This window comes from Corylus avellana, chromosome ca11 (assembly GCF_901000735.1).
Source record: "Corylus avellana chromosome ca11, CavTom2PMs-1.0".
Lineage (NCBI taxonomy): Eukaryota > Viridiplantae > Streptophyta > Magnoliopsida > Fagales > Betulaceae > Corylus > Corylus avellana.
The window spans coordinates 7,894,439-7,905,394 of NC_081551.1; the positions used below are offsets into that span (position 1 = coordinate 7,894,439).

General features: G+C 36.9%; 1 protein-coding gene across 1 annotated transcript; it reads left to right on the plus strand.

Annotated features, from left to right (window-relative positions):
• Positions 1-256: 256 nt before the first annotated feature.
• Positions 257-2,768, plus strand: LOC132166753 (trihelix transcription factor DF1-like). Its single transcript, XM_059577629.1, has 2 exons — positions 257-593; positions 1,013-2,768. The coding sequence occupies exons 1-2, from the start codon at positions 328-330 to the stop codon at positions 2,331-2,333; spliced, it is 1,587 nt and encodes a 528-aa protein (XP_059433612.1). The 5' UTR covers positions 257-327; the 3' UTR covers positions 2,334-2,768.
• The last annotated feature ends 8,188 nt before the right edge of the window (positions 2,769-10,956 follow it).

The window sequence follows — 10,956 nt, forward strand, 5'->3', positions numbered from 1 at the left end:
CCCTTCCCCTCTTCTTTAAGATATTTAGTGCCACTTATCTTGACCACAAGTCAAAGATTGATTGGAACGCAAATCCAAAAGTCAAAAAAAACAAACAAATAAAAAATCTACCTACACCAATTGGAACTCGCCACGTATGTAACCCTACCTAGATCCCGCTCACTAGAGCACAACCAAACCCCCATCTTTTTTTATTTTATTTACCCTTACCCATCTCTCCCCCCAAAACCCTAGAATTTCACCTTTTCCTTTTCTTCTCTTGGCTGTAAAAAAACAAAAGAAAAAAAAAAAAAAAAACCGGAAAAGCTTTTCCGGGAAACCGATTCCATGTTGGAAATCTCAGCTTCGCTAGAAAAGAAAAACTTTTCCGGGGGCGCCGCCACCGGAAACCGGGAGAGCGAGGAGGGTGGTGGGTCGGTGTCGGTTGGGTCTGGAGAGGAGGAGAGAGTGGGAGGCGATGAGGGTGACCGGAACTGGGCCGGTAACCGGTGGCCGAGACAAGAGACTCTGGCTTTGCTCAAGATAAGGTCTGACATGGACGATGCCTTCAAGGAGTCCAGCACCAAGGCTCCTCTCTGGGAAGAGGTTTCCAGGTCAGTCAATAAGTTTCAGCTTCACTTGCTCGTGTTTTTTCGAGAAATATTATTCTATTTCTTTCGTTTCCTGTTTGTTTCCCTGGAAATTTTTGAACACTTATTTTGAGCAAGTATTTGAGTGCAGAAGTTCAGTGGTTCTTAATTCGTTAGTATATTTGGTTTTTACTTGCCCAGACAAAACATTTGAATACTTTTATTGTGTTATTTTATCTGTTTGTGAATCCCATTTGCACTGAATTAAGACCCAGTAACTTATAATTTCCAGTGGGTTTAAAGTTTGAAACTTGTCTCATGTTTATGCAATGCTTCTTGTGTGATATTTAGTCAATTCTTTTTGATATGATTAAGTGGTTTTTGCTAAATCTTCCACAATTGAAGTCCAACAACAATGGGGTTTCTGGAACTGTGTTGTTCAGGAAATTAGGGGAGCTTGGATATAATCGAGGCGCCAAGAAATGCAAGGAGAAGTTTGAGAACATATACAAGTACCATAGGAGGACCAAAGAGGTCCGGTCGAGCCGACCCAATGGGAAGACTTATCGGTTTTTTGAGCAATTGGAGGCTTTAGATAGCCACACCCCAGAGAACGTTGAGGCTTCTTTGCAGCAAACAGCGGCGGTGGGAAGGAGAATGGAGCCAACGAATGTTATTCAGAATGCAATCCCACATTCTGTCATTCGAAATCCAGATTGGAATTTTGTGGAGAATTCTACTCCGACCACGTCCTCATCTAGTAAAGAATTGGAAGGCATGGGAAGGAAGAAGAGGAAGTTGGGGGAGTATTTTGAGGGATTGATGAAGGAAGTGATGGAGAAGCAAGAGAATTTGCAAAGGAAGTTTATAGAGGCATTGGAGAAGTGTGAGCAAGATCGAATGGCGAGAGAAGAGGCGTGGAAGATGCAAGAATTGGATAGGATTAAGAGAGAGCGTGAACTTTTGGCTCAAGAAAGATCGATTACAGCGGCAAAGGATGCTGCAGTGCTTGCCTTCTTGAAGAAGTTTTCTGAGCAATCAAGCTCGATGCAATTGCCGGAGGAGGCACTAATGTTCGCAATGCCTATGGAGAAAGTTGTGGACAGGCAAGAAAATGGTAATGGTGGAGATGTTATGGGCACGCAAGACAAGCAGAATGGTGGAGATGTTTTGGACAAGCAAGAAGATAACAATGGTGGGAATAATTTGGAGAATCAAGAAAATTACAATTATGGAAATTCTATTCAGATGAGCTCGGCTCGATGGCCTAAAGATGAAGTTGATGCTTTGATTGACTTGAGGACTAAACTTGATTTTCAGTATCAAGAAAATGGTCCTAAATCACCTCTATGGGAAGTGATATCAGTTGCAATGAAAAAGCTCGGTTATGATCGGAGTGCAAAGAAATGCAAAGAGAAGTGGGAGAATATAAACAAGTACTTCAAGAAGGTGAAAGAGAGCAATAAAAAAAGGCCCGAGGACTCAAAGACGTGTCCTTATTTTCACCAGCTTGATGCTTTATATAGTGGTAGGACTAAGAAGGGTGAAAATTCAGTTAATCCTGGGTATGAGTTGAAGCCTGAGGAGCTTTTGATGCATATGATGAGTGGACAAGAAGACCAACAAAACACAGAATTGGTAATGGAGGATGGTGAGACACAGAATATTAATCAAATTCAAGGAGATAAGGAGGATGAAGATGCCGATGCCGATGCCTATCGGGTTGTAGCAAGTGATCCTTCTTCAATGGCAAATGTGGGCTAAAGTTATTGCTGAGGGAAACTTTTTCTGATAGCTGAAGTGGGTGTTGCTGATTATTGAGAAGTGGACTAAGGTTAGGACTAATGCTATTCTTCACGCTAGATTTTCACACTGGTTGATGTATCATGTTTTAAATGACTTTTTATGTTAGTCACTTAAAAAAAATTTAAGTATTAGCCTTGTAAAACATGACACATTAATCGGTGTGAAACTTTTGTGAAAATCTAGTATGAAGAGTAACATTACTTTAAAGTTGTCATTGCTGAGGGTACCCCCACAGATGTATGGGTGGGATTGTGGTTGCTCAGAAATTCATTGTGATACAATATGAATGCATCATATGGGAAATGGCATGTTCTTCATGTAGAATATATGTTCATCATCATTTGTTGATAAAAAATGAGAGAGAATAAAATGAGGAGGCTCATGTGTAATTAATACAGCTTTTCCACTCCCATGTGTGCAGAAGTTGGAAATGGTTGGTTGTATTTGTTGTATGGATTAATAAAAACTATCATCAGCAGTGATGCAACAGTGAAAGCTGCATTCTCTTTCCGTTAAACAAGTGCTTATAGCGCTCGTGGGCGTGCAAATATGGCAATGATTGAGAAAAGGACAATGCAGCAATAGCTTTGACATTATATCCTCTATGCATTTTTTTCTTCTTGTAGGGTAATAACAATATTATAGTATAATCCAGATGATTAACATGAGGTCACTTGGGAAGTTCTTTTTAGGTATATCTCAGTGGTTTTGAACCAAACACCAACCTAAATTTGCTCTGCTGCCCCTGGGCCTTGGGTGTTCATATGTGAAGCTCTTGGGATATAAAATTCATATAGAGAAAAGCAAATAGAAGTTATTATTATTATTATTATTCAAATATACCGCATGGATGGTTTGACCTTTATATATGCTCATTATATTAGGATCAACTCATGAAGAAATGGGTTTTAATGGAATATAAAATACATAAATGAATACACACTTTACTTATTACTATGAATATTTTAGGTATAATGTTAACATACAATATGTTCGTTCAATTATGGCCTCCACTTGCATAGGGATGGCCAGTCACCCGTCATAGGACAAGGGGTTGCCCCTCAGAGGCGAGGGGTGGCCAATCCCTAGTGAGAGGGGTGGCCAACTACCCCTCTATATGGGGAGGCCTCCACTTATTATAGTCATTGCTATTTTTCTTTTTTCAAGGCAGGTTAGATTTGTGTTTAAGGTAAATTTGTTATGTAGAATGTATAGTTAGCATATATAACGTGTCAAATGTAAGTCACGTGTCATAAACTTAGTAGTATGAGGGCCGGCTCAAGCCCTAGGCAAGTTAGGTCTTGCCTAGGACCCCCAATTTAATAAGGCAAAAAAAAAAAAAAAAGAGCCAAAAAAAAATTATTTTGGACAAAAAAAAAATTGAAGGCCCAAATTTTTTTTAATAGGGCCCGAAAAAAAATTTCATCAAAATTTAAGGCCTCAATTAATAAGCCCATTATAAATTCTAAAAATAATTCAAGAAAAAAAAAAAAAAATTGTGACAAAGCCTTAAAGGCCTTACATGCCTAAAGCCTTACACGCCTATACGCCTACATCATGCTCTTTCTGGCATTTCTTTGTTTTTGGTGAGAAATTCTCATCATTACAAATAAAATATTATTGATTTATTTTCTATTTATTATCTAGGGAAAGGCAACATCCAAAAATATAGAGTATAATGCTGGTTGCCAGCCTACCATGAGCATTTTAAATACCAGAGTCTCTCTATTTGCCCCTTTACCTCTCCTCTTTGCTCGCCCTTTTCTGAGTTTCTCTTCTCTACTTATCTCATCTGCTAAGTGCTAATTTTCTCTTCCTCTCTTCCTCTCTTGTCCTGTCTCCAAGAATTGCTTCATAATTCCTTTGCCAAATCAGGTTTTATTGTTCTATTTTTGTGATTTATTTATTTTTTATTTTTTTGATAAATCGTGTTTGTTTAATTTGTTAGTATTTTTAATTAAACATGTCTACTAGAATATATGTATCTGGATATGAAAAACTTAAAAATAAAATAATAATAATAATAATAATAATAATAATAATAAAGTAGACAAATAGATTGAATCTCAAAGAGGAGCTCTAAATAAATTTGTTATTAGCAATAAACAACATATTGAGGATAATTTAGGTAAAAAACTCATAAATGAACAAGAAATTCATCAAAAAGAATTAGCAGATAATGAAAATATTATTGATGTATCTAACTCTATTATTACAAATATTTATGACACAGGCCAATGGAAAAATATTGATGCAAAATTAAGAGATTTGTTAGTAGAAAATGGTCCAATAATATACAATACTATAGATTTTCCTAAAGATGAGAACTCTAGGCATTTTTCTAGTACATATTATATATGAAAATTATCAAATGGAGAGCAACATAATAGAAAATAGCTAGTCTATTCAAAAGATGTAGATAGAGTATTTTGTTTTTGTTGCAAGTTATTTAATTCAAAACCTAATAAAATGCAACTAGCTAATAAAGGAATTAATGACTGGAAAAATCTTAGTGCTAAACTAAAAAGTCATGAAACAACCAATGAACATATTACTAACATGAATGACTGGATTGATTTAGAAATGAGATTGTTAAAAAATAAAACAATTGATAAAAATGTCAAAGAACAAATTAACAAAGAGAAAGATCATTGGAAAATAGTATTGTTGAGAATTATTATTGTACTAAAAAATCTTGGTAAGAATAATTTGGCATTTAAAGGACAAACTAAAAAGATTTACCAAGAAAATAGTGAAAAAATTTTAAGTCTAATTGAAATGATTGCAAAATTTGACACAGTAATGCAAGGGCATATTCGTCTTATTAAAGATGGGGAAATTCATAATCATTATCTTGGACATAATATACAAAATGAATTGATACATTTGTTAGCAACAGAAGTAAAATGGAGTATTATTGAAAAAGTTAGAGAAGCAAAATATTTTTTAATTATACTTGATTGTACCCCAGATGCAAGTCATCCAGAACAAATGTCTGTCATTCTAAGATGTGTTAATATTTCAGAAGATCCAATAAAAGTAGAAGAACATTTTGTAGAATTTATAGCAGTAATTGATACTACTGGAGAAAGTCTTTTTATTGAAATGATTGGGTTAATCAAAAAACTTGAACTTAACATTAATGATATACGAGGACAAGGCTATGATAATGGATCTAATATGAAGGGAAAAGAACGAGGGGTGCAAAAAAGACTACTAGATATAAATCCTAAAGCATTTTACACACCTTGTGGTTGTCATAGTCTTAATCTTGTACTATGTGATATTGCTAATTCATGTCCTATTGCTATATCTTTTTTTGGAATTGTACAACGTATATATACTTTGTTTTCATCATCTACAAAACGATGAAAAATATTACTAGATAATGTGCCAAGTTTAACTCTTAAGCCATTATCACAAACACGTTGGGAAAGTCAGATTGAAAGTATAAAAGCAATAAAATTTCAAACTCCACAAATAAGGAAGGCTGCTACAATTAGCAAAAACAAGTGAAGATCCTAAAACAAAAAGTAAAGCTAATTGTTTAGCAACCTATGAGATTAAAATTCTTATTTAGTATAATTATTTGGTATGATATTTTATTTGTTGTTAATACTGTTAGTAAAAATTTACAATCGAAAGACATGCATATTGATGTTGCTATAGATCAATTAGAAGGTCTTATTTCCTATTTTAAAACTTATAGAGAAACTGTATTTGCATCAGCTATGATTTCATCTAAAGAGATTGCAACCATAATGGAAATAGAACATGTTTTTCGTGAAAAACGTGTAATTCGTAGAAAGAAACAATTTAATGAGAATGCTAATGACGAGACAACACAATCTGCTAAAGAAACTTTTAGAATTGATTACTTCTTATATATAGTAGATCAAGCTATTTCTTCAATTCAAAGTAGGTTTCAACAATTTCAAATATACGAAAATATTTTTGGTTTTTTATTTAATTAGATGATGATGGTTTGCAGAATAAATGTCTTAATCTAGAAGGTTTCCTAAAACATGACCTTAATGGTTTAGATTTATTTTTATAACTAAAAGTTTTAAAAGAAATTTTACAAATAGAAGAAAGTGCTCTAATTGACATATTAAATTATATAAAAAAACTTGATTATTTTCCAAATGCATGTATCGCTTATAGAATTTTATTGACAATACTTGTTACAGTTGCTTCTGCAGAAAGAAGTTTTTCAAAATTAAAATTGATAAAATCCTACCTAAGATCAACAATGTCACAAGAGAGATTAAATGGATTAGCTATTTATCAATTGAAAAAAAAGATGTTAGAAAATCTTGAATATAAAAATTTAATCCGAAATTTTGCATCTCAAAAAGTGAGAAGAATAATTTTTAAATAAAAATATAATATTATTATTTTTTTACTTAAAAAAAAAAAATTTTACATTAAAAAAAAAAAAAAAACTTTTTGGCCCAATTTCAAAGTTTTGACTAAGGCCCCAAAATACATTGAGCTGGCCTTGAGTCTGACGTGGTATGCCATCAATTAATTAGACGGCATATTGACGAGAGAATATATTTGAAATTGGGGTAAACCTAAGAATCTACTTGTGGAAATTGAAAATTAGGTTACTAATTAAAATTAGAAGAAAACACTAATTTTGATTTTGTGTTTTGTTTTGTTTTGTTTTGTTTTGTTTGTTTGTTTTTATTTTTTTATTTTTATTATTATTATTATTATTTATCAATTTTAAAAGCTAATTCCCTTAGTTTGGAAAATATAATTCTTAAAGAGACTTAATGTATCCAATATTCACCCAATTGAGCCCATATACAATATCCACCCAATGGGCTCTAAGCCCTCAATACAAGAAGTCCATCTCAAGCTTAAGCCAAATCAACAGGCAAGAGGAATGAGTGTAGTGGATAATGGCCTTGCCACATCACCCCAATTGCCATGATATATATATATATATTTGGAAAACATCTGATATTATTTCATTCTCAAGAAAATATTCAACATAGGTTCAGATTGCTTGCTCTAAAACACAAATCTCACGTACACATACAAGAAAATCACAATTCCACGTTCTGTCCATGACCTATGTCGTTGCCAACCTTGCCACCATGTGAGCAGCCTGATTTGCACCTCTTTTTACATAGGTCATTGTCCAATGGGGGTAGTTCTGAAGGGCAGACTGTATATCTTCAATCAGATGGCCCCTTCGACTCCAATCTGGTGCCGTAGACACCACTGCCTCAATGATCACCTTTGCATCCCCCTCCACATTAATCTGCAAGAGACCCATTTCACGTGCCAGTTGAATGGCCATGGTAGCTGCTAAAGCTTCAGCTGCTGCTGGTTCGAGTAGACCCACACTCGTGAGACTCCTCGCTGCCACGAGCTCGCCTTGATGATTCCGGATGACCACACCCAGTCCTATCCTCTCCACTTGCTTCCCAACCACCGCATCCCAATTCAATTTGTACCAGCCTTGTTGAGGATTAATCCACTTCCCCGAATTAATAAGTTCTTCCTGAGTACAAACCCGAGACATTCCCAGCTGTACCTGGTTGAACTCCTTAATAACGGTCCCTGCTTGCTTAAGAATGGAAGCTAGGTGAGAGAAAGAACCCTCATGCAGGAATTCATTCCTCCATAGCCAAATCCCTCTAGTCACAACTACAAAGTTTTGAAAGTCCTCCACATCACATTTCTCCAGCATCCTCTCTACAACCCGTAAGAAGTCTAGATCACTGTAGGAGCTTTTCTGAAACTTAATGCAGCCTCCACTCCAAACATCTTGTGCCGCAGGGCAGTGCTAAAGGATGTGGACAATTGTTTCCACTTCAATTCCGCAAATGGGGTAGCTCGGGTCTGGAATCACTTTTCGACGAAACAGTTTATCTCATGTAGGTAGAAGATCTTGACAGGCCCTCCAGAAATATACCTTCGCCACCTGAGGACTCCGTAGTTTCCATAGAGTTGTCCATACCCTGTTGCTTTTCTGCTGAGAAGAGCACTCTGCCTCTTGCGCCAACTCCCATTCCTTCTGAATATGGTAAGCACTTTTAACTGAAAAGATACTCCTATTAGTGCCCCTCTAGATTAGCCGACCATCCTGGTTTGAAGAGCTGATGGGAATGGATTTAATCAAGCCACACTCCTCTGTCGAGAACAGCTGGTCCAGCAAATTATACTTCCAAGATTGCCCAGTTTCATCCAATAAGTGACTAACTGTGGCTGTCGGCTCAAGCAACATTGATTGAACTCAATATGTTGGATGTGTTGGGGAGCCATCTATCTTCCCAGATTCGGGCCGTTTTTCCATTCCCAATCCTCCAGACTAATCCCTCCCTAATTAGAGCGCATTAACTTTGAATGCTCCTCCAAGCAAATGGGGGTTTTTTCAAAAGAGATGCCTCAATGATCGAACAATCCGGATGGTATTGAGCCTTCATTATTCGGGCAACTAGGCTATTCAGCATAGTCCACATCCTCCAAATTTGCTTAGCTAGCAGGCTTTGTTAAAGCAAGCAAGATCTTGAAAATCCATACCTCCACACGCCTTAGGGATCCCCATTTTGCTCCAACTCATCCATGAGATTTTCCGATCATTCTCCTTATGTCCCCACCAAAACCTAGTCATAAGAGAATGTATCTCTACACACAAAGATTTTGGGAGGAGGAAGACACTCATACAAAAAGAGGGAATAGTTTGGATGACCGCCTTCAAAAGAATTTCTTTTCCAGCTTGGGAAAGAAATCTCAATTTCCAGTCTTGAAGCCGCTTCCGCACCCTTTCCGTTATATGCTTAAAAGCTTTCATTCTAGAGCGATCGACCAAGGCTGGTAAACCCAGATATTTGTCATGCCTAGATGTAGCCGGAATGCTTGCAAACTCCATAATAATTTCCTTATCTCCCATCGAAGTATTATTGCTGAAAAATATCGAGGTTTTATTATTATTCATTTTTTGTCTTGAAACCTCCTCATAAGTTTGCAAGATATGTGACAAATTACACCACTAGGCTAGAGTAGACCTACAAAAGAGCAAATTGTCATTTGTAAAAAAGAGGTGGCTAATCTTAAGGCCCTTCTTCGGTGTGGGCACCACGGATAAAAGCCCTCCCGCATTTGCATTGGTCACCATAGAGCTCAAGACCTCAGCACATAACAGAAAAAGGTAGGGTGAAATTGGGTCATCTTGCCTAATGCCCCTCGTAGGAGTTATATGCCCACATGGTTCACCATTGATCAAAATCGCATACTGGACCGATGAGACACACATCATTACTAAACGGATTCATCGCTCATCAAAACCCATTTTCCTCATCACCGCCTCCAAAAACCTCCATTCCACCCTATCATAAGCCTTGCTCATGTTTTACTTAACCGCCATAAAACTATTTTTCCCCGCCATTCTGGAATGCATAGTATGTAGGGTTTCATAACCCGCCAAGATATTATTCGTAATCAATCTCTTTGGAATAAAGGCACTCTGAGTCGAGGAAATAATATGTGGGAGTACTTTTTTAAGCCTGTTGGCTAAAACCTTGGAGACTAATTTGTATAATACATTGCAAAAACTTATAGGCCGGAATTCAGTCACGCATTCCAGATTATTTGTCTTTGGAATAATTGCAATGTGCGTCAAATTCAGATTATGTGGCATAAATCCAGAATTAAGGATATCAAGTATACCTCTATATACCTCCCCTCCCAAGATCTCCCAATTCTGTTGAAAGAAACATGCATTCATTCCATCTGGTCCGAGGGCTTTAAGCGGCGCCATTTGATTTAATGCAGCGCTGATTTCCTCCATAGTAAATTCTACCATAAGCTCCACGTTCATTCTCTCGTGTACACGGGGTTCTATATTCTGGAGGCATGGGCCCAAATCTCCTTCCTTGCCGGCTGAGAACAGATTTGTATAATAATCAATAAAAGCCTTCCCCACGTCTTCTGTGGAGTTCCACCACTTCCCTTTCTCATCCTTAATTCTTTCAATATTATTTTTCCTCCTCCTAGAGTTAACACAAGCATGAAAATAGTGTGTATTTCTATTCCCTTGCTTGAGCCAATCCACTTTAGCCCTTTGACGCCACCATAAATCATCTTTCTCTAATTGAACCTAAATATCACGTTTTAATTTAGATATTTTGTCGCTACTCCCCATATCTTCCAGCCCCTATAATTCGGATAATTGCTCATGCATATGAGAAATTGACCTAAGCTTCGGCCCATGCAGTGTTTCCTTCGCTGATTTTCTGTAACATCCCACCCCAATGACACACAATATTGTCCGCTTTGGCTCCCCCAAACCAAACTTCGTAGGAGGTCATCCATCCTGGTACTACTCCAGCAGCTGCGGAGTTCTGATGGGATCATGACCATCACGGCTTTAAAACGCGTTGTTTGGGATCAGAGATACATAGCAGTAGCGTAGTAGAGCCCTTCCCACAACAATATTGTCCTCTTTGGCGCCTACCAAGAGTCGATCCCACGACCTCCTGGCATCCCTCAAGGCTTTGTTCCTCCCTAGCTACCACTAGGCTAGGAGAACGCGTTGTTGTCATTAAGGGTGTAGTATACATTT